General features: G+C 62.4%; 2 protein-coding genes across 5 annotated transcripts; both read right to left on the reverse strand.

Annotated features, from left to right (window-relative positions):
- Positions 1-225: 225 nt before the first annotated feature.
- GHDC (GH3 domain containing) lies at positions 226-3,282 on the reverse strand. Its single transcript, XM_015651121.2, has 8 exons — positions 3,020-3,282; positions 2,808-2,938; positions 2,157-2,733; positions 1,736-1,919; positions 1,575-1,646; positions 1,346-1,479; positions 1,128-1,216; positions 226-1,026 (listed from the first exon to the last, which is right to left on the reverse strand). Exons 1-8 carry the CDS (start codon positions 3,228-3,230, stop codon positions 826-828), a joined length of 1,599 nt encoding a protein of 532 aa, XP_015506607.1. The 5' UTR covers positions 3,231-3,282; the 3' UTR covers positions 226-825.
- A 472-nt stretch (positions 3,283-3,754) lies between these two features.
- On the reverse strand, positions 3,755-18,971 carry LOC107215121 (signal transducer and activator of transcription 5B). Of its 4 annotated transcripts, none has more exons than XM_015651095.1 (19): positions 18,905-18,971; positions 9,242-9,379; positions 8,970-9,126; positions 8,798-8,887; positions 8,489-8,663; positions 8,284-8,414; positions 8,042-8,193; positions 7,815-7,970; positions 7,553-7,732; positions 7,352-7,439; positions 7,130-7,252; positions 6,888-6,980; positions 6,562-6,768; positions 6,299-6,393; positions 6,102-6,232; positions 5,283-5,438; positions 5,011-5,062; positions 4,689-4,796; positions 3,755-4,621 (listed from the first exon to the last, which is right to left on the reverse strand). In XM_015651095.1, the coding sequence occupies exons 2-19, from the start codon at positions 9,367-9,369 to the stop codon at positions 4,495-4,497; spliced, it is 2,349 nt and encodes a 782-aa protein (XP_015506581.1). In that variant the 5' UTR covers positions 9,370-9,379; positions 18,905-18,971; the 3' UTR covers positions 3,755-4,494. The 4 variants fall into 4 exon arrangements, with proteins under 4 accessions (XP_015506581.1, XP_015506577.1, XP_015506579.1 ...); XM_015651091.1 differs by having other exon boundaries at positions 5,268-5,438; XM_015651093.3 differs by lacking the exon at positions 18,905-18,971 and adding an exon at positions 16,034-16,357 and having other exon boundaries at positions 5,268-5,438.
- Between the last annotated feature and the right edge of the window lie 4,162 nt (positions 18,972-23,133).

Raw genomic sequence — 23,133 nt, forward strand, 5'->3', positions numbered from 1 at the left:
CAGTCCCTCCCGATAGTACACATGTGCCTTAGAGGCACAAAGAGCCTCAGCCCCCAGAGCACAGCAACCACTCTGCTGGTTAAATATTCATGGCTGTCCCTTCCCCAGGACCCCCAAGAACAGCAGCAACTCCTCAGCCCCCAGAGCAGTCAGATTGCTTGAGCAATCTCTTTAATGAGGATTAAAAATAATAGTCTAAAAAAAATCAATCCCAGAGTTCGGTCCTTTATTTATTTTTAAGAGATAATCCTCCTTTATTTTGCATTTGGTTTTTAAAACATTAAAAGCAGCCCTCATTGGAGCTTATTTTTAAATCAGTGGACACGCACTGAAGCCTGACTGGGGCTGCTCTGAGGCACCTGCCACCACCAGCCCTGCCTGCAGTGTCCCTGCCAGGGGACAAAATGCCACAGGACCCCAGTGCTCAGTGATGAGCCACAGCTCTTCTGCTCCGCCTGCTCCTGCAGAGTTTTCCATTGAGCCCTCTGCCTCAGCCATGGGCTGTGGTGCACAATATGTCCCTTGGGAAAGGCACAGGCACCCACTCCTCTGTGGCTGCAGGTGCTGCCAAGGCACTGAGCAACCCTGCAGCTGCAGGATTCCCCTGCCCCATGATGCTCCCAAGCTCTTGCTCCATCCCCACGGCAGCACTGAGTGGTGCCCACCGGTGCCACCACAGAGGTCAAGTTCACTGTCTCCATTTGCTCCAAACCCTTGGGGCTGGGCACCCTTGCCCCCATGCCCTCCTGCCCCTGAGACATGGCCTCTCCTCAGAGGGTGCATGCCAAGGGAACCCCGGGGTGGAAGGGGGACCCCTAGGCTGCCCTATGAGATGACTGATCCCTGGATGAGCCGCAGCAGCTTCTCTTGGTGCAGGACCCTGGGCATGGGCATGGGGGAGCCCAGAGCTTCCCGCAGCCGGGTGAAGCTCCCGGGCCTCACCAGGTGCAGGCGCAGGGGCCCAATGCTGCCCTTGAAGCGGAAGGATTTGTAGATGGGGAAATCCTCCTGGAGACACTGGTCCAGCTGCAAAGAGAGGGCAGCTGCCTGTGCTGGTCCCATACTGCCATAGCAGTGTCCTTCAGCCACCTCACACAGCCCCAGAGCAGAGCCCATGTCCTGCTCACCCTGTAGCGCTGCCCCTCTGACAGGTCCCGCAGGCCCTGCAGCTCCATGAACACCTCGTAGTGGGGGGCACAGGGTCCCGAAGAGTCACCTGGGCCAGTACCATGGGAATGTTAAAGCTGCCCTCAGTCCCCAGTCCTCTGGGCACAGGAGGGCTGCAGAGCTCCATGCAGTGCCAGCTACACTTTTGGGGGAATTTGGAGAGCTCAGGAGGACTCACCCAGCAGGCTGCTCTCCACACAGACATAGTCAATCAGGCGAGCACCTGGCCACATCCTCAGGGTGCGGCCCAGGCTCTGGCAGAACTGCTCCTCAGGGATGCTCTCACCTCGCACACTCAGTGTCTGGCTCTCCCTGTGGTCCAGGGACACGGGGTGGGTCACTGGCACCCTCCTGCTAAGACAGGCCCAGCTCCCAAATGTGAGGGACAGGGGGTGGGGTGTCCTCACCTGCGCACAGGTTCCACCACGGGACACTGCTTGTGGAAGCCGGTCACCTTCAGCACCTCCCCAGTACGGCACCTGCGTGGGCAGGGAGAGTGTGAGGGGGAGAAGGGTGCATGGGGCTGGGGGAGGCAGCCCCCCAGGGCTACACAGCAGGGACGAGGCACCTGTACTCTCCTGGCTGAGCTGTCACAACCAGCCCATACTCGCGTCCCTCCCAGAGCTCATCCAGCAGCACCGTCCGTGGCTCCTTGGTGGCCAGGCAGGGCAGGAACTCGCAGAAAGCCCAGTCAGGGCACAGCAGGAATTGGGGCGCTGGCTCCACTGGCCACAGGTTTATACCAAGCAGGGCTGGGCAGAGGCAGCATGTGCCAATGTGAGCTCCCTAGACCCTCCCTTGCCCACAGAAGCCTCACCCCTCTCCAAGGGGCAGAATTTTGCTGGCGCCGGGACTGAGCCGTTCTCAGGTTGCAGGAAGTGAATGCAGCACAGAGATGCACCAGCATCTGCTGGGGCAGGGAGACCTGTGCTGCCATATGGCAGCAGCTCCCTGTGGGCACCCAGGGCAGGCCAAGGGGCCACACTCACCTCCTGCTGCCTGGTAGAAGGGGCAGTAGAAGGGCAGTCCCTGGCAGTCGGTCTGGCAGAGGGAGTCGCGGTAGAGCCGCTCCGCACCATGCGCCGTCCTCACCACCACCACCTCCAGCTGCGGCCACAGACGCAACACGATGCCCTCGAAGCCACGGGAGCACTCAGCACGGAGCTCGGCTGCCCGGGCAGCATCAGGGGTCAGCAGCGCCTGCAGCTGGTCCCGCACCCTCTCGGGCAGCCCGGGCTGGGGGCTCAGCCTGCCCAGCGCCAGCTCCTGGGCCAGCTGGGGCCATTCCGTGCGCAGGGCCAGCAGCGCATCGTGCAGCTCGGCCGCCAGCCCGGCCTCCAGCACATGCAGCGCTCGCTGCCGCAGGGCAAAGAGCAGCTGCAGCCGCAGCGCAGCCGCCCGAGAACGCAGAGTGCCCGCAGCGGCCGGGGTGCAGTACAGGGTGGGCAGCGGCCACCCCGCCGGGGCGCGGGGACAGCCAGGGGTCCAGTGCAGCACGGCCGTGCCCCGGCGGGACAGGGCCCGTGGAAAGGCGGCGCCGAGGGCGTCCAGGTAGAGCAGGGACCCCTGCGGGGAACGGGAGGGTCAGGAGGGCAGACCCTGCGGGGATCCGCGCCCACGGCGCCCGCCGCTCCCCGCACCTGCAGCCGGGGGTCGGGGTCCCAGCAGCCGGGGAGCAGAGCCCACAGACGCGACGGGGGAACCGGATCCCCCGGCGCTTCTTCCCGGCAGGGCTGCCCCAGGGGATGCTGCTCCTGGAACTGCTCCGAGCCTGCCGGGAGAGGCACAAACTGAGAAGGGCAGCCATGGGACCGACCCCTTCCCGGCCCCCGCGCCGCAGCCCCGCGCTCACCGCCGGCGGTCCCGGTGCCCAGCAGGCGCCGCAGCCGCCGCTCCTGGCTCAGCCGCACGTCCCTGCCCAGAGCCTCCAGCCGCCGCCGGTACCGGCCCCCGGCGCGGCGCAGAGCGGAACGGAACAGGCGGTGCCGCAGCGCGGGGACGGCCACGGCCACCACGGCCACGGCCACGGCCACCACCGCCGCGACCGCCACCGCCGGCAGCATCGCGGAATGCGGACACCGCCCTAGGGCAGGGACTCGGCCCCGGACCCCCCTCGTCCACCCGGCTATTCCGCCTCCGGCAGAAATGACGGAGAATTATCGCGCCCGGCGCCGCCCCCCCCTCCCCGCTTTACTTTTATTTTCATTTTCGCCTTTACACAGCACACCCGGAGCCCCCCGCTCGGCGGGGAATTCAACAGCAATTGAACCCCGAGTACCAGCGCCCTCTACCCCTCCATCAAGAGTAAGATCCTTCTTCGAAAAACAGGGCAATTGATCTGGTTTACATTGCTTTTTGCCCCGAAAAACGGCCCCAGCCCAGCCTCTGCTCCCCAGGGCAGCCCTCCCGCCCGGACGGAGCCCCCCAGATCCGCCCAGCTTGTGCCAGTGGAGGCTCGACGACTCTGCCCTCAGGGACAGGAACCCCGACCACCAGGCCCAGCCCCAGCATTCATCTGGTGCCCCCGAGATGAGGAGCATCCCAGAGGGACCCGCCTCTGTCCCAAGACACACGTGGCACCCAGAGCTTTTGTGTTACAAAAATATTCCGTGCTTTATTTACTCTGTGATAGAAAAATAACATGGCCAGGACCCCAGAGTTTCCCGCCCAGGCGAGGGGAGAGGCAGGGGGCAGAGGGCTCCGCTTCCCCAAACCCCCTGCCCACCCGACTGCCCTCGCTGGGTGCCCTCGCACCCTGCCACCCTCACAATGCACCGGCTCCAGAGCGGACACCGAGGCCGGGAGCTGGAGGAGCTCATGCATCCTTGGGGGCAGAGGAGAAGATGAGGTCCAAGGGACCCTGCCACTGTGGAGCAGAGCACCAGCACGGGCTAGGGGAGCCCTGGCAGAACCCCTCCTCTGCCCTCTGCCCTCACGCACCCCTGGGAACGGAGCCGCGGGGGAGAACAAGAAGGCGACATGTACATTCTTAGTGACGACTGCGAAAGCGAACCTGAGGCCGGGCTGGCGGCCCCCGCCCCAGCAGCCTCACGGGGGGACGGGGGGGCTGCAGGGCCAGTGCTGGCAGAAGCGGAAAGCCGAAGCTGGGCTTCTTAAAAGGAACATACAGGAAAACCATGCGACAAATCCGCTGCCGTTTATACAAGGGCATAAACACCAAAGAGCTGGACGCCAGCCTGTGTTTCGGGGCAGCACAGAGCAAATCCTGGGGGCAGGGCCCACCCGCTGTCCCCTGGCACAGAGACACGAACACAGCACAGTCCCCGCAGCGCCGGGGCCAGGGGCAAGGGACCAGGCGCCTGCCTGTCACGACTGGGCGTGGGGGATCCACTGACTGTCCACGGGGCGCCGCAGCAGCTCTTCCACGTGCCTCGCCACATCCATCGTGTCTTCCAGGTCAAAATCACCCTCGGGGTCCAGCACAGGGTCGGGGCTGTGGGAGGCAGGCGGTGAGGGGAGGACCAGCTGTAGCAGTAGAGGGATAGGGGTGTGATACTTACTTCTGGGTGTACATGTTGTAATGAGGCTGGGAGCAGACGGCAGGTGAGGGTGCCTGGTCCATGTAGGTGGCCCCTCCAGGGGCAGAATCTCCTGATGCATTGACAAACCTGTGGGGATGGGTTTCATGAGCACTGGCACGGGACAGGATGGGTGCCCCGTGGGTGAGGTCACCAAGATATCTCACAAGGCTCAGCACCAGGGTGATCACTGGTGGCAGACCTGAGCTCCTCAGCACCTTGGGTTGCCACCCAACCCAGCCAATTCAGTGCTGCAAACCCATGGCAACCACTGCCCAGGATCTGCCTTTGGGGTCACACTTACTCTGGCACCACTTGCTTGATCTGTGGTTTCACGTATCCATCCACAGCTTTAGCTAGAGAGAAGGAGGCAGCACTGAGGCTCCAAGCTCGAGCACACGCCACAACCCCAGGCAGTGCTGGGGGCTCACACGTGGCCAGACGCAGAACCCCTGTGGGGCTGGTGTGGCCCCAGGGCAGGGGGGATGCTGAGAACACCAGCTCCATCCTGGCTGGATGCACAAAGGAGGGGACACACGTGGGGTGAAGGGACAGCGCTACCTGGCGTGGACTCACAGAGAACCGGCGTGTAGTACTTGGAGAACACCTCGTCCTTGGGCCGGTCGGGGAACACGTAGATGAGGTAACTGAGATCCCCAAGGCGGTCAGCCAAGGAGCGGATGGAGAAATCCCTGGTGGTGAAAGGCATCAGGTTCCAGAACATCCTCTCAGCTGCAAGACAAGTGTGAGGATCATGGTGACTCCCAGAGTCTGCAGCAGCTCCTGGCTGTACTCTGGATATGGGCTGCAGGTCACAACAAGCAGCAAACAGCATGTCCCACACTGCATCCCTCCCTCAGCAACAGCTGAGGATAAAGCACAGATCGCCAGAAAATGGGATAAGGTAGGAGGCACAGCAGAGCCAAGGCAGGTCTGGCCTCATCCTGACACGTGGGAGGCTGGTTCCCCAACCATGGGCTCCGTGGGGCTCTGTGGTGCTTCTCAGCCATTTGACCCTCCAAAGGATGCTCTTGTGAACAGCAACAGACTCCTGCACAGGGTCAGGCCACCCCGACAACCCCTGCACTGGGGAGCACCATTGAGTAACTGGATTTTGTACAGTCCACATCAGTCCCTAGGGCTGGGTTGGAGGGTTCAGCCTGGTCCCTCCTCCCGACTGCTGCCAGCGTTTGGGCCTGACACAGCCACGGCTACAGTGAGTGAGGGCAGCATCGCTCCCCATGGCACAGCCAAGGTGCTCTGGGAGCTCTGGCGCTCGCCTCTTTCCTGAGGATGGCTCCAGCATGCCTGCCATGGCAGTGCCAGCACCCCTTGGGCATGAGATGGGACCAGGGATACTCAATCCAGGGATGCCAGCGCCAGGCACAGACTCACAGGAGTCAAACTTCCAGGCAATGGTGATGCCACCGATCTCCGAGTCGCTGAAGCGCAGAAGGAAGGTCCCGTCGGGTTTGTTGATGAGCAGGTCGTGCGCCTGCTGCTTGTTGACGAAGCCCAGGATGGCCCTAGGCAGAGTAGGGCGTCAGGGCTTGGGGCTCGGGCCAGGCAGCACAGGGCAGGGCGGCTCTTACCCATCATTCCAGTGCGGCTTCAAATGCTTCTTCAGCACCTCCATCACCCCGTCAAACCACTGCCAGAAGGTGTAATTCCTCCCAGGCAGGTTTTCCTGTGGAAATCCCCAGAAAATGAGCACTCCTGTCACCAGCCTCCGAGCCTCTGAGCACAGACACTGGGCACAGTGGCAGAGACTCAGGGACCCCCAGGTGGGTACACCCCATCCAGCCCCACAGGCACAAGCACTGGCGGGGCTCTGGACAGCGCCCAGGCCACGTACCCGGTTGAACTGGGACCAGGACACTGTGGTGCTGCTGTAGTCCTCCAGGTGGGAGCTGGTGCTGTTGAAGAGCTTTTGTGCCAGGAACACCAGGTTCTCCTTGGTCAGCCCACGGCTGCTCTGCACCTCTGCCTTGAACTTCATGTTGAGGGCCTCACAGAGCTGTGGCCACTGCACCTTGTCGGGCACAGCGAAGGGCACGCGGCCCTGGGGGCAGAGAGCATGGTCAGCACCAGCAGCTATGTCCCAGCAGGAGGCTGAGCCCTGCTCCCACATCTGCTCAGGGCAGATGGGGCCTGTCCTGCCCCCACTGCAGTGGCACTCACGGGCTCAGCAAAGGCATTGTCCCAAAGCACGGTGGCCGTGGCATTGTTGTCCTGGCTCCCGTGAACAATCACCACCACAGGCAGGGACAGCGTCTGCCGAGAGGAAGGAGACCAGAATGGGCTGTGGGGCACCAAGGGAACATCACCCACAGGCACCCATGTGGCCTCAGCCCAGCCCTACTCCTGTGGGCATAGTGCCCACGGCTTGCCTAGGGCCTGCAGAAGGGACAGAGTGGCTTTACCTTCACCTGGAAGACCAGCTCATTCCCACCAACACTGAACTGCGACTCAAAGAGGATGGTGAATTTCTCCTCTGTCACTGACTCAGCCCCACGGCGATCCGAGCGTTTGATCCGCTTCAGGGACTGCAGGGACACGAGGGGTGAGCATGGAGGAGTAGATGGGGACACGGGGGGGGACACAGAGGGACACGAGGGGACAGGACGGGGAAGAACGGCACTCACCATGTTGCGGAAGTGGGCGCTGAGCGTCCCAGTGGCCTGGTGATACTCCATCACGCAGCAGTTGTTGAGGATCTCCCCACTGCTCTCACTGCCACGGGAATGCACAGAGTCAGGAGACCAGCAGGACTGGGAGTCGTGCAAAGTGCAGCCCCTCCCCTCCCTGCTCCCCACTGCCTCGGCAGCCCCAGCCCCTGGCATTACTTGCGGGTGCTCTCATTCTTCAGCAGGGCCTTGGCTTGCTGCTCACTGATGATGGTAGCCTTCACTTGGGGCGGGTTCATGTGCACGTTCAGCTTCCCCCCCACCAGGAGCCGCACGGTGGCTGCAAACTTGGTCTGTGTCTTCAGCACTTGGGGGGGCTGCTTCTCGATGATGAAGGTGCTGGGGGGGCAGGGGGATCAGGAGGGCTGGGAAGGGGGCAGGGCCAACCTGGCCCCCCCACCCAGCTGGGTCCAGCTTGTACCTGGTGACCAGGGCAGAGATGATGTCGGTGATGGTGCCGTTCAGCTCTGACAGCATCTCCTCCACTGGGCCTGGGATCGGCAGCTGCTGGCACAGGTGCTCGGCACGCCGGATCTGCTGCCGGTTCTGCCAGATGATCTCTGCCAGCTTCTCACACCTGGGGGGAGCAGGGCTCAGCACACACTGGGGCTCAGCACCCCATCCCACCCCACCCCACCAGGCACTCACCAGGTCTGCAGCACATCCAAGGTGCCTTCGGGTGGGCCCCCATTCCCTGCCAGTTGCTGCCGACGCTTCCACTGGATCAGCTCATCATCCAGGATGGTTGTTTGCTGCTTGCGCAGCAGCTGCAGCGTCTTCTGGTGCTTCTCAGCCAGGTCCTGCGAGGTGGGACAACATCAGGGCTGCAGGGGCAGTGTCACAGGGCATGACAGGGACAGCATCACGGGGAACCAGGAGGCATCGCTCACCACGCGGTACTGCTGTAGTGTCTGGGCCTCGCGGTGCAGCCAGGCCTCCAGCGATGCCTTTTTCTGCTGCAGCGTCGTCTCCCGTGACAGGCGCTCCTGGGGGCCCAGCTGGGACAGCTGGGAGAACTGGGCTGGGGGACAGGGCACGGTGTCAGGGCTGGCCCTGCCAGCACCCCAGGCCCATGCCCCTCGGACCCCCACCCACCCTGGAGTCGCATGTTCTCCTGGTACTGGATGATGAAGTATTCCTGTGTCTGCTGCAGCTTTTTGAGCTCATTCTCAGAGTCCTGAGTGATGAGCCGCAGCTCCTCGAAGGTCTGGTTGATCTGCAGGTGCTTCTGGGACATGGCATCCACCAAGGAGCCGGACGGGGAAGGGCTCTGCACGGGGCACAGAGTGCTCTCAGCACAGAAAGGGGACCCTCCCTGTCCCCTGCCTCAGGGCTGCTCCCATCATCATGGAGAAGAGCCCCTGAGCATCCCCAAAACCCTGCAGAACCCTCACCCGCACTCACATTGTTCGCCTCCCGCACCAGCCGCTGCTCGTGGTAGAGGATGTGCCGGATGCAGCGCACCAGCTCCATGGGGCATCGGTCGTACGTGTTCTGTGGGGAGAGCACTGCCTGAGCCAGGCACGGGGCAGGGACCCCCTTGGCCCTGCACCCCTGCCCACAGCCCCCCACTCGCCTGCAGCTGCGTGGCGTAGTGCCCCAGCTTGATCTTCAGCAGGAAGCCGTCCTCACCCACTTGGTGGTCTGCCTTCTTCTGCAGCTCCTGGATCAGCCCCTCCAGAAGCTGTGTGGCCTTCACATTCTCCTGAGGGTTGTCAAGGTCGATGGAGTCCCTGAGTGCGGAGCAGAGCGGTGTCAGGGCAGCCTGGCAGTGGGGAGCACCCATCTGTACCCCCGGGGCAGCGGCTGCCAAGCTGGCACCCCCTGGGAACAGGAGCCGTGACCTACCACGCCTGGCTCTCGATCCACTGCGACAGGTAGTGCCGCACCTCGATGGGGAAGTGCTGCCCGTAGAGCGCCTGCATCTGCCGCAGGGCTTCCCCCTGGAGCTGCTGGGCCTGGATCCACACCGCCATGCTTCAGCACCTGCACGAGAGGCACCATAAGGGCACCAGCAGAGACAGGCCAGGCACTGTGCTGCAAGGGGTCTGGCCCTGGCTGTTCCCACACCCTCTGCAGGAGTGTTCAGAGTTCCTGGTGCTGCCAGCGCTGTCTCCAGCTGCTGAAAGAAAGGGCATGTGGGGGCAGAGGACCCTGGCTGTCAGTCACCCCTCCTCTTTTCTAGGAACAGCCCTGGGGGTGCCCAGGGCCAGGGATGTGCCTCTGCACGGCCTCTCCACATGGTTCTCATTTCCCCTCACTGCACCACGGGATCGCAGCCATCACTGGCCACGCGAATGAGGAAACAGGCCAGGGGGAGGAAGGGCTGGCCAGAAATCCAGGGTGACGCAGAGCGGAGGCCCCCCCTGCGCTCACCCCGCTCCTGCCCACACCCTGGCAGTGCCAGCAGGCAGGAGCAGCCCCAGCGCCAAGAGCCCACGTGGCACTGCAGTCCCTGACAAGTCCCTAGTCCCAGGGCCACTGTGTGCCCCATGTTCTGGGGGAGATGCGTGGACCTTCCCAAAGCAGTTTTGGGGTAGCTCTGGCTCCCCAGGGATCCACCCACCACAGCCTTGGCTCCCTCAGGGGCAGGCAGGGATGGGATGGTGGTGACAACACCTCTACTGAAATCCAGCGTGCCCCCTGGGTCACCTGTGGCTCGAGGGGGCTGGAGAAACAACCTGCACTTGAGTGTGTGAGGGTGATATGATGGTGAGTGATGTAGGAGGGCCTGGGGGGCTCAAGGTCCCTCTTGAGTGAGGAGACAGCAGTAAACAGCATTTAGATACACTCACACCCAAATCACCTGGGATTTGGCACCACACAGAGAGGCCAGGCAGGGGCACAAGGCCTTCGACATGTCCCAAGGCCAGGACCTGATCACTGCACTGGCTGGTGACAAACAGAGGGACTGAGCCAGTGGGGACTGTGCTTCCCCCTCTCCCCAAAGCATTTTGTTCAGCCTCAGAAATACCCAGTGGCCCACAGGGCTCCAGAAGAGCTGGCACTGTCCTACGGTCAGGGGCACATGCTGGGGGACAGTGGCAGCAGCTCTGAGCAGAGCAGCCACAGCCAGAGCCCCTGAGCCAGGCACACCCGCCCCTGAACAGGAAGAGGAACAATAACCCAGAGCTGGCTAAAAATGAATTTTTCCCCTATAAAAAGGGAGGAACCTTTCCACATTCACAGAAATCACCAAGCTGGAAATGCTGCTGGCAAGAAGGGGCCTGGGGAGGCAGAAGAACACCGGCAAAGAGAAAAGGAAAGGTGGGATGGCTGACAGCAGGACATGCTGCTGTTGGAAATTGCAGAGGCTCGATAAGGGGCAGAGCCAAGAACAGCCATGCCAGTGCCACTGTACCACAAAGTGACCGAAGTCCCCAGTACTGTGGGGACATCCGCACGGACACAGAGCAAACAGACACTGCCCCGCCTGTTGATAAAATGGTGATCTCTTCCCATCTCACAGTGACAAAACACTTCCTACTCCACTCCAGCATGTTGTTAAGCAACGAGTCTCTGGCTGCTCTGTGGTGAGCTGGCAGGCTCCACATTTGGCCAGTGCCAGCCTGGGAGCAGGAGCACCAGCCTCACATCTGCCTCTACAAGGGGCTGTGCAGTGGCTGATGGTGCAGAGCTCACCTGGTGTGTCCCAAAACACCATCTGCACCAGGCTTGAGCACAACCTCCACAGACATTGTCAATGCAGCAGAACATGCAATTTCTCCTGGGGGGAATCTGTCTCATTTTTGTCTCTGTGTCTCACCAGTGGACAAACCAAACCTCCCCATGGGCTGCAGGGTAGCCTGACCACCCCAGCACACACAACCAGTGCCACCAGCCATGGGCAGACCTTTGACCCTGAGACTCAACATGGCTGGGGCAGCAATTCAGTTTTAGCATAAGCTGCAGCACCATGATCCCACTGCTCAGGTGGAGCTGCCACTGCCAGCCTCTCCAGGCAGCCCTGCCTCCTGCCCCTGGCTGCTGCTGGCAGCCACTGCCCTGGCTTGGACCATGCCTAACGTCACTTTCCAGCATCATGCTCCTCGGTGGCACCAGCAGCTGCCCGAGGGATGGGAGCCCAGGGACGAATTCACCTGACATCCAGGGACAGTCACTCAGCCCAGTGCCACCTCCAGCCCACCAGCCCCAGCAGGGCCATGCAGCCTCAAGCACTGCCACGGCTCAGCCATGCACAGCAGCCACCGGCCCCACGCGCTCTCCAACAACTGCAAGAGGCAGATAATTGTAGTGGTTTAGGCTACTTTGCATTTACTCGCCGGCAGCGAGCTGGAACCCACCCGTCACTGCAGCTCGGTTAACCAGCAGCACTCGACAAGCCACAGCAACGCGCTCATTTATTGCCTGTGAAGCGGCACAGGCAGACGGCAGCTTCACGGGGTAGGACCACTGCTGAGGACACCGACCCCAGAGCTGTGGGGACGGACCCCAGCGCCACAGGGACCGAGTAAAGAGAGGGCCAGCAGTCACCATTTCTGCCTCTTACAGCCTCACTGCCCACTGCTGATGGAGAAGCACTGCCAAACCCAATGCAAAACAGGAGAAAGGGCACTCAGAAGGCCAGAGGCAGCAGCGAGAGGGGAAGATGGGGAAGGTGGCAGCTCTGCTGGGGCTGGGGACTGACGTGACCACACTGGGGAAGGGTCACAGGCACAGTGACAGCAGGCACCAGCAAGTCCCAAGCTGCAGGAGAGCCAGAGCACATCCGTGGGCAGACAAAAGGAGGGAAATGCCTCACAGGGTGAGACCGGCACTAGCGGCTTCCCACGTGCCACGGGCACGGCAAAATCCAAACACTGCTGTAGGCAGCAGCCACCCCGGGGCCGGAGCACGCTCTGCACGGGATGCTCCCTGCACACAGCCAGCCCGAAAACCTCCTCGTGAGCAGGACAGCCGAGCCCTGGTGCTGGCACTGCCCCCGACAGCAGCCTCTTACCCAGACCCATGCCGTGAAGGGCCAGGCAGGGGCCCAGGGCTAGGCAAAGGCCTGGGGGGAACACAGTAAAGGGCTCTGGCTGTAAACCCCCTCCCCACTCCCTCGACCCACGCAGTCGCTCGGCCGCGGCGGCTCCCGCACTGCCCTTGGCCCGCAGCTCCCGCAGCCCGGGGGTCTCCGGAGCGCTGTGTTGCCGGGGCAGGGGCGCGGCGCTGGGCTCCGGCGGCAGCGGGCGCCTCCCGCCGCAGTAAACACGGACACGTGGTTTCTCGGCACCTCCGGGAACCCGCGATCGCTTCCAGGTCACAGCCGGCCTCGCTTGTGGCCGCAGGGCCGGACTTTACCGTGGTGCCGCCGAAGGGCTCCGGGGCTGCCCCAGCCAGCGCCGCCCCTGTCCCCGGCAGCCCCGGCGGAAGGTCCCGCAGCCCTCCAAGGTGGGCGGCCCCAAGCGAGGTCCCTCCAGGGCAAGATCCGGCCCCCAGACGGGCCCCGGGCACGGGGGAGGCGACAGCCGGGAGCTCGGCACAACGCAGGGCTCCGCTTTCCCCGACACAGCCAGACACCCCTCCGCCCACAGCGGCCCCGTGTCCGCACCGGCTCACCCCGGGGCCCCGCTGGAGCCTGGAGCGGAGTGTCCCGTCCTGCAGCCTGGAGCGGACTGTCCCGTCCTGCAGCCTGGAGCGGACTGTCCCGTCCTGCAGCCTGGAGCGGACTGTCCCGTCCTGCAGCCGCCCTCAGGCCCCGCTCTGGCGTCCGGCCCCAGCACAGCCCGGCCACGGCTCGGGGCGGGCACAGCCGGGCTCCCGGGCCGCCGTTTCGCTGGCTGCGCACTACAGGAAGGAGCAGAGAGGAGCTATTTCCTTCCAAAATGTCAGCTGCTTGCGCGGGACAGCCTCCCCGACTGCTGCCACGGCTGCCCGCCGGACAGCGGGCCCGGCCCGCTCTCCCCCTCGGCCCCTCACACCTCCCCGCTGGAACAGCAGGCACAGCCTCTGTACTGGCACTGAGCCCCCGTGGCTGGCTGAGAGCCAGGGATGGGACCCCAGGGACGATGCAGGAGTTCGGCATGGGGTGAGACGGGACCCACTCAGCTGCAGCCCCAGTTTCGCTCACAGCCCCCCGCGCACAGCCCTGGAGCGGAGCCTGCAGCAGGAGCACCCGGGGGCTGGTGAGCAGCCCCCAGCCCTGCTCAGAGCTGCAGCCAGGGCTGTGGCACCGGCACGCCGTGGAGACAACGCTGCTCGCGTGTTTTACACCGGCCTGTGGTTTCCAGCTCTGGCTGGGAGGCGGCAGCGCCCACCGGCACGGGAATGAGCTCCTTCTAGAAGCTCTGTGCTTTGATGGGGTTTGTTTGTCTCCCACAGAAAATGGCAGTGACTTACGGCTTCACCCTGGTGGCATCGGGGAGGAGGCAGCCGAACCACTCAGCCCACACTGGAAACATCTAGGGCCGGGTACCACGACACTCATGAAAGAGGCATGGCTGGCTCTGGTAATCCAATGTTCTCCCCGAGAGCAGAGGCGACAGGCCCCACAGCCAGTAGGCAGAGCTGGAACTAGCACCAGGACTGTCCAGGTGTCCCAACAACAGGGAGCCAATAGCAGAGAATTCACACTGTTACAGGAAGAAGGAAATCACATGTAGGACCTGATGCTGCCCAGAGAGGACATCAGCCCCACACGGGACTGGTGCCAGGGGTATCAGTCCTGGGGGCTGCCAACAGCTCATCTCACACCACGGGCCAGGCTCTGCACCTGCCAGCACTTGCCAACCTTGGGAAAGGTTTTCCTCCTCACTTCAGATTTCTTCCAACCAGATAGGCCCAGGAACCTGCGTCAAACCAAAACCACCAAAATACCCAGCAAAATCCCTTGAATCCAGTGACTGGAACCTCGAGAAAACCTCAGTGCCCCAAGAGCCACCTTGGGGCAGCCAGAGTTCCGTCAGACACTGAGCAGGGCCAGCAGTGGTGGGCAGGACACAAGGTGAAGCCACATCAGCAGAGCCCAGTGCCCAACCAGCCCCATGGACACGAGTCCAGTGTCACTCCTGCAGGACATCTGCTGTGGGGAGCCCAGCCCCTGCCAGCACTGGTGCTGCCCTCACCATAAACCCCCAGACAGGATTAGACAGACTGGGCAGAGCTTTAATTACTCCTGGCTCCCTGGGGCCAAGCAGCTGAATTAACTGGTTTTGGGGCTGTCACAACGGAGAGTTGCCAGCTCAGGGTTCTGGAGCTTCCCCTGGCTTGGTGGCAGAATCCCAGGGCAGGCACAAAGCCACTGACCACTTGCAGCATCCCAGCTTGGGCAGACTCTGGCCCTTGCCTGGGCAGGGATGTGCAGCTGCCCTGTGTGAGGACACTCAAGGAAGGGATTTTCCCTCCATGCTAATAATGACCAAGCCCAAGTCCCTATAATGCCATGCTGAGGGCACAGCCCTGGGGTCCCACAGGTTCTGTGCCAGCCTCCTGCACCAAGGCCAAATCCATCACAGCTCCTGGCTCGGTGCTAATCCCTGCTCAGACCTGCGCCAGCCCAGGAGGGACAGGCTGGGTGAAGGACCTGAGGATTAAGCTCATTTCAGCATCGAATTAGTCCTGATTGGGGTCTGGAGACACAATTTCATTTTCTCTGCCATGCTCCAGTGAGCACATACAATGGCACTAATCCAGCCACAGCCAGACCGGATTTGCTGGGCAGGACCCAGGTGGGCTGGGGAAGATGTGGGCAGCACAGGCACCGGCGGCACTGCTCTGGCCGCATCCATCCCCTCAGATCCATGCCATGATCCAGCTCTCCTTAGGGCTGGGGAGATGGTGCAGGAGCCTCCTCACCCCTGGCATGGCAGTCCTGCAGGGCCAGCCCAGCAGGCATGGCACAGGCTTTTGGATGTCTGGAGAGCAGGGAGAGCTAGAGAGACACCACAGCAGCTCCTGCATGCCCCCACCACACTCCCAGAGTTCATCCCCAGCAGCTCTGCACAGAGATGCTCTTGCATCAAGTCAGAGGAGCAGGATGGAGAGGGGTAAAGCCTTGCCTTTGGAAGAGGGGATACACAGACATCCAGGGATGCTGGTAGGAAGGGGGAATAGTCAGACAGAGAATAAAACAACCAAAACACCAGTGGTTTGTAAAACAAAATTCTCAAAACCAGAGATGGGTGAAGCACAGCATGCATCTGCACACACACAAACATGTTCCAGGTGAATTTTGGCTTTCCTAGCCCTGGGATGGGCTTTCCAGCTCCTGGAGCAGCAGCAGAGCCTCTGCCCCTGAGCTGCACCGTAAGCCTCACTGCAGCATCTCCACAAGCAGGGCCTGGTGCTGCACCCCTGGGCCCACAGCCCAGCAGCACCAGCGTCGGGTGTTCACACCAAAGAGGGCAAAGATCATTTTACAGCCGTTCCAGCTGGTGTAGGAACTCAGAACTCCCAGCAAGAGCAGCCTGTTCCTCTGCTAAAGGCTTTGCAGGGCCATTGACTGATAGGGATGAGAGGCCAGACAGAATGAGCTCCCAGCACATGGTGGGCAGGGCTGGGTCGATGCTGCTCTCTCTGGCTCTCTGAGGCAGTGGCTCTCCAGCACCAGCCTTTTCCCCAGTTCCCTCCCAGCAGAGCTGTGCTATAAACCAGCTCATCACACAAAGTTACACTGAAAATGGAGATTGCAAAACTCACCAGTGACTGTTTGAACTGGGAATGGGTTGTGACTGTGCTGTGGTTCAGCTATGCTGCTGCAGCTGTCCCAGCCCACCAGCACATCGTTCCTGATACAGTGGGAAGCAGGACCCAGCACTCAGAGAAGCACTGGGCATGAAGCGCCTGTGAGTAGCCTGTGTTCCTGGCCCCTCTGGTGCAGCCAGATGGGTGGATTCTGCTTTATCAGCAAGTCAGCTCAGCCCTATCTGCCAGGAAGCCGTGTTCACAGTGTGCCTCCCCCTCGACGTTTCCCAACGCGGCGGGAGCAGCGGCGTGCAGCAGTCTACCTTTTATCAGCCAGCAGATGTTGCTAGAACTGTTGCTGCATGTGAAATTCAGGCATGCCCAGCGCCACTTGGATCCCTGCACCAGCCACGCGGTGCCAGGGTAAACACCCCCGCCCCCTTCCTCCCGGGATCAAAACACTTGGGGGTTGCAAAATAGACACCCCATGAAAGGAAAGGCATGCCACAGAAACATTACAGCTGTCGAGGCTACTTCTCCTGGAGCGTGCCGGGCCCCGGAGCCAGCACAGCCTCCCAGGCAGGAGCTGCCTGCATGGCTGCAGAGCTGAGACCTGACCTGTCCTGGCAAGGTGGGGACCCTGACCCTGACCCTAACCCTGACCCTGACCCTAGCCCTATCCCTAGCCATGCCCTGCTTCAAGGGCAGCGCTCACAGTGTGTGGGACACTGGGAGTCACCACAGCCGGGCAGGCAGAGGAACACGGCCTGCAGTCCCAGGGGATGTGGATGGCAGGGAGGTCCCATCCTGCCATCCCACTGTGCCTGGGCTCCCACCGGCTCCCCGGGGCTGCCGTGAAGCCTGTCGAGTGCAGCCCAGCTGTCATTACAGTCATTCCTTGCAGACTAGAAAGTAATTTCCCAGATGATGGGGCCACTTCACTGTACCCAGCTCAACGCAGTCGCCACTCGCCGCCCACGACATAGAGGAGTGCAAGGGAGCAGGGATTTTTTGCAAGCAGGGTATCTGAGTTTTGCTATCACTCGAGAGAGAGCTGGGAAACCCCATGGCAAAGCCTTCACAGTCACTTTGGAGTCAGCACTTCCCCTGCAGAGGGAGAGGGGAAGGTCCCTCCAGAGGCTCTGTGTGCCCTGTGCTAAGCATCCCCAGCTGCATCTCCCTTTACGGTGAGAGCATCCCTAATCCTGCCCCAAAGCACTGGCCTTGGCACAAGGCAGGTGCAGAAAGAGCCGGTGAGGTGGCTCCAGTGACAGCTGTAGGGGCCCAACACCCACAAAGCAGGGCACTGTCAGTGCCACAAAACGGAGTGGGTGACAGCCACCCGTCACGCCCTGCTCCAGCTCTCCCGTGTCCATGCACACAGGCTGTTGGCACCCATCAGCCCACACCAGAGCTCCTCCTCCTCCTCATGCTGCACCCACAGCACAGCAGGGCACGGACCAGCCCTCTCCAGCCCCAGGGATGAGCAGCTCCCCAGAAACAGTTGTAAAACCCAGAAAGTCAGTCTCCTCCATCCTCACACCCAGCACCTCAGAACCACATCAGGTCACGCTGCAGTCCTGATGCTTCAGGAGGACAAGGACCCGGACCAGGAGTCAGGTCTCAGAGGGTCCTCCCACCGTGGAGGGCTGGTTCCCGGTGCCCACGGCAGTGGTCGGGCTCTGCGGAGCAGCTCATCGTGCCTGCACTAAGTGTCCCCTCGCATGCCACTGCCAGGGCTCACACTGCTCTGGGCACAGGCACGAGCACTGCAGGGACGCGGGCTGGCCGCAGGCAGCCAGCACAGTGAGCCAGCCCACAGCCAGGAATGTCCTGCTCTAACCGAGCGCCCCGCACCACAGGGACATCGTGTGCCATGTCCCTGCTATGGGCAAACCACGCAGAGCTACCCTGAGCCAAGCCCCGATTCCCCTCCGCAACGAGCCCCAGACACCGTCACCAAAGTGCGGCTGGTGACCGCCTGTCCCCGGCCCTGTGCCCAGCACGGCCGAGACTCGAACGAGCCAACAGCCCCGGGCCGCCGGTGGTGCCACCGCAGCTCGGGGCACGCTCATTGCCGGTGCGAGCTGAGCACTGGAGCCCCGGAGCCGTTCGGCAGGAGCTGCCCGGGGCCGGCCTGGCACGGCCCGGGGCTGGCCGGGCACGGAGCCCTGACAGCTCCGTAACCCGCTGGACAGGTGGCCGCGGCTCCCGCGGGCTTCCAGTCACCGGCCGCGCCCGAGCTGGGTGAAAGGCCACCGGGAGCTGCGGTCCCCGTGGTGTCGCCGCTCCCGCCGGGGAACGATCCCACCCGCCCGGCGGAACCGCGTGTCCCACCGACGGCAACGGGGCTCGCACTCCCGGCCCGGTGTGCCGCCCGCGGCGGGACCCCTCCGTCACTGCACGGGACGCCTCGCGTCGTCCCGGATCCTCCCCTCGGCCCGGGACCGACACTCGGAGCCGCCCTCCGCGGCCGCCGCTCCGGCGGGGCCCGCATGCGAAAACCGGCCCCGCTCCGCCGGGCGAGGAGCGCCCCCGGCCCGGGATGCGCCGCGGCACCAGGACGAGCCCGGGACGTCCCCGCCGCTCCCTCGGAGCGGCCCTTACTCGTCGCCTCCGCCCGCCCAGGGGCCCGCGGGCCCAGCCGGGCCCCCGCCGAGCCCCGCGCCTGGCTCAGCTGCGCCCGCCCGGGGTTACAAAACACCCACAGTGCGGACCGGACCGGACCGGACCGCCCCAAGCCCGACTCCCAGCCCCGGCCCCGTCCCCGGCCCCACCGCACCCCGCCCGGCCCTGCTGCGGAAGAGCGGACGGGGTCCGGGCCCGCTCGGTCCGGTCTGGTCCGGTCCGGTCCGGTCCCGGCGGCGATGGCGGCTCCGCGCCCACCTGCGGCCGCGGCGGCGGCTGCGGCTCCGCTGCTCCCGGCGGCTCCCGGCGGCTCCCGGCACTCGGCACCGCCGCCGCTCTGCCCCCGCCGCGCCCCGGCCCGGCCCGCGCGGCCCCGCCCCCCGCGGCCCCGCCCCCGCCTGCCCCCGCCAGCACCGGCAACGGCACCGGGTAACGGGAGCGGTGCCACTCACCGGGCAGCAACAGCACCGAGTAACGGGAGCGGTGCCACTCACCGGGCAGCAACAGCACCGAGTAACGGGAGCGGTGCCACTCACCGGGCAGCTGCAGCACCGGGTAACGGTACCGGAACAAGGCACCGGATAATGGCATCAGGCAGTGGCACTGGGTGACGGTACCGGGCACCAGCACAGGTTAATGGCACCAGTGCCAGCACCAGCACGAGTAATGGCACAGGGTGTCATAAGTGACTAGTGGCACTAGCACCAGGTACGGGCAGAATCCAAAACAGCTTCAGCCTTCAACACCAGCAGCTCTGGCAGGACACAAACCAGCACCAGAATTCGGCAGTAAGTACCAGGAAAGCCCAAAGCAGCACCAAGCCTTGGTTCTGGGAACAGGAATGACCAAATCTGTACCAGGTGGCCACAGGGCTGCCTTGTGCTGACGCCAGGCCCTCTGTGTGAAGCAGCTGTGGCTGCGTGGTGCTCGTTCCCACCACAGGCCTGGGCTGACACTTGGCAGCCAGGTGCATGAGCAAGATCCCCAGCGCTGCTACAGCCTCGGGCACCTGCTGGGACAGGACACTGCATCCCTTTCCCCAAGCTGCCACATCCCCTGCAAGCTGTGAGGAGACCCAAGGCACTGCCAACTCCTCTGCAGTTGCTCAAACAGGGAAAATTAACAGCAGCCATAAGAAAACCATCCTGAGGAGCTCTTGCACAGCTGCCACTCACAGCAGGCTCCTCCTGGCAGCACTGGTGCCCCAGGGCCGTGGGGTACCCCGGGTGATGGGCACCCCGGGGCGCGGCTGCTGTGCGGTGATGGGCAGAGGCGGCGGCAGGAAGCAATACTGGGTGTGCTCGTTCTGCCCCAGCACTCGCACCCGCCGCATGGGATCTCCTGGGCTTTCACTTTCGTTACCAGCTCATCCTCTGTGGCCTGAAAAAACTCTGGAGGGAAATTCAGCAAACGCAGGTCCCTCTCCTGCTCTGAGCTGGTAGAAGCACAGGGGACCCTTCCCCCGTGGGAATCCAGAAAGGAGAGGCTCGTCTCTCCTTGTGCCAGCGCTGGAACAGGATCGCTCTCAGACAGTTGATGCACCAGCAATTGCAAATCACTTGGCCACTGTGTCAAAGCACAGCCCCAAGTTCCCACCTCTCTACTGCTTTTATCTATTGCTCTTGTACTAAAGTCCTCCAGCTCGGGCTCCTCACTGCCTTATCCAGCTCCACACTTCCAAGAGATAAATACCTGTGGGCTGGGCAGGCACCAGCCCAGCACCTGCTCCATGCAAACACCAACCACAAAACAGTGCTTTCCAATTTACCAGCCCCACTCTGAGCCTGCAGCAGCCCTGGTGAATGACTGAATGAGTGACTCCAGCCCGAACAAATGTTTTGCCGCCTGTGCTCACCCACTTGGGAGAATCTCACGCACAGAGGCTGACACATCGCTGCTGAGCTGCTGCCAGCAGAGCCCTGGCTGCCGTTCCCAGTGCTGCTGGGACACTCCAGACCTCACAGAGAGGTGAGCTGGGACCCTGGGTAGCAGGGACAGGCACACAACGTGAAGCCAGCAGCTCCCACACTGTCTGTATTCAATGAGACGAAAGAAAAGGAGCGGAGAAGGCAGCGCAGGGCCCTGGTGCCTGCCCACCCTGCTTGGCCAGGACGCTCTTGCTCTGGTGAGTTGCATCACGCGGACACGCGGCTTTCACAATCCCTGGCCCACATAACCCATTGGCACAGTCAGCCAGGCGGGCACTGGCTGCTCAGGCCAGAGAATCAAGGTCACACACAATGTCTGTGGTTGCTGGGGCTCTGTCTGGGCACCACAGATCCAGGGATATCTGGAGGAACCCGGGGGACACAGCACTATCTGTACCAGAGACCTGCACAGCCACATGTGCTTGGGAGAGCTGGAAGATGTACAGAAAACACCCTCCGGTCCTTCTCACTTCCCTCCTCTCTCCCTCCCCTTTCTGGTATGAAGGGTGAAAAAAGGAAAAATAGATTAGTGATGGGAGAGAAAGTGGAGAGTGGCCCATGCTGAGACAGCAAATGGAATCCAATGTAATCCAATCCAAGCCAATCACAATTTGTTTTCACCAGGTCCCAAGGAAATCTACGAGCTGGCTGGTGGGGATGTTACCCAGGAGAAATTCTTTCTTTCCAGAAGAAAAGAACAGAGGAACAGTGACTGCAGCAGAGATCGATAGGGAGGTTGCCCCTGGATCTGCCCCACCTCTACCCCCAGCGATGCCCTGAAGTGGCCCCAGCTGTGCCCTGGCTCTCTTTGGTCCTCAGCAAGTCCCGGGAAGCCTCTGGGAAAGTGAGCATTGTCCAGGCTGAGGCACAGCCGGACGCACGGTCACCTCGCATGAGCTCAGCAGGATGCAGAATGACGCCGTGCATTCCGGGGACAGAGGGAGCCTGGAGCTTCGTAATGGATTTCTGAGAAAATTGCCTCTGTGTTCGGAGCAGGAACGCAAAGAGTGCAGGCGGAACAGCCTTCCTCTCCAAGTGGCATCTCAAGGGTCTTAATTATTTCTCAGGAGTGGAAACATTTATTTAGGCGGCTCCGGAGAGGTCCTGACGCTTTTGGCTACTGCCCTCCGGGCACATCCTGTATGCGAGGCTCCTCTGCAATCCTCCCTGCTGCTCCCGGGATGTGCAGAGTGCTGGGCCTGGGCAAAACACCAACACCCAACCACATCACCTGCGGGCAGGACACAGCCTGGGCTCCATCCCCTCCTGCTTAGGGCAGCAGGACGTCTCATGGGGCAGCCCAGCCCCATCCCATATCCCTGCTTTGCATCCCTCACCCTCCCAGGTCTGTGCTGAGGCCACAAAGCCCTGTTGTGATAATCCAGCCCAGCTAATGTGAACCAGATGAATCCCCACATTAGTCACAGATTCATGTTTTCCCACAAAGGTCCCATTGGAGAACCAGTCCGGATGGGCCCTGCGGGGTTCCAGCCCTGGTGCTGGTGCGAGAGGCAGCCTGTGGAGAGGGGCCAGCAGCCCAGGGGACAGGGCAGCAGCACAGACCCTGCCAGAACCCGGCCAGCCCATGGGCAGAGGGAAGTGGGGGCACCAGAGAAGCTTGTCGCTGGCACAGGCTCAGCCTGATGGTGCCTAGTGCCAGCAGGAGGGGATGATCTGCTCCAGCAAAAAACGGAAATGACATTTTGTCCAAGGGGGAATTTCCACAGGAAACCTCTGCTTCCAGCCACTTAGGAATAACCCAGCAAATGCTTGGCCTCAGCAGCCAAGCAGTGCCATTGCTTGGGCAAAGACTCTTTGTTTCCTCCATAGCTCCTCCAGCTAGGAAAGAACATCCAGTTCCTGCTGCTGAAACATGCAGGACAGCGAGAGCCCTGCAGGGTCTGCAGAGGGCACCAGAACCCCCCATCAGCTCAGTGAGTATCTCTACACCTGAGGGGACACGGTGGGGACTCTGCAGCCCAGCTGGGACCAAGGACACAATCCTCTCATGCCCACCCCAGTGCCGGGGCTGGCTGGGGGCAGCAGGAGGGCTGCGCTTGGCCACCACCCCGTGCTGGTGCATCCCAAGATCCCTGCACTTCTCCATGCATCTCTGCCCTCTCCCTGCATCCCTGCTCTCCCTTGCAGAGCTCAGGTTGCCACAGTAACCGCTCAGTCCCAGCCGCTCCTGCCACAATCGTGCTGCCACAGGTCAGCCCAGTCCAGCAGCTGCAGCAGGGCCAGGGCCCTTCACCCCATGTCGGGATGAGTGGAGCCCTGGGTGGTGCTGCCACCACAGCCAAACACTGCATTCTGAGCCAGGATGGGACACCTGTAGGGAAGCAGGCAGGTTGTGTCCTCCTGGAATGGCTGGGAGGTGGTGTTTTGGAGATCATGCCGTGCTGCAGCTCCAGGTCTGACCTCTGCCACATGTGGCAGTGGAAGCCACCACTGCTTGGCTCTGCTCTGCTGTGTATTAATCTGAGTGTGATGCAATATTTGACTGTTGTGTTCTGAGCACTGGAAGCAGGGATTGGAATGGCTCTTGGCTTGGGCAGC

The sequence above is a fragment of the Parus major genome, chromosome 27 (genome assembly GCF_001522545.3).
Source record: "Parus major isolate Abel chromosome 27, Parus_major1.1, whole genome shotgun sequence".
Classification (NCBI taxonomy): domain Eukaryota; kingdom Metazoa; phylum Chordata; class Aves; order Passeriformes; family Paridae; genus Parus; species Parus major.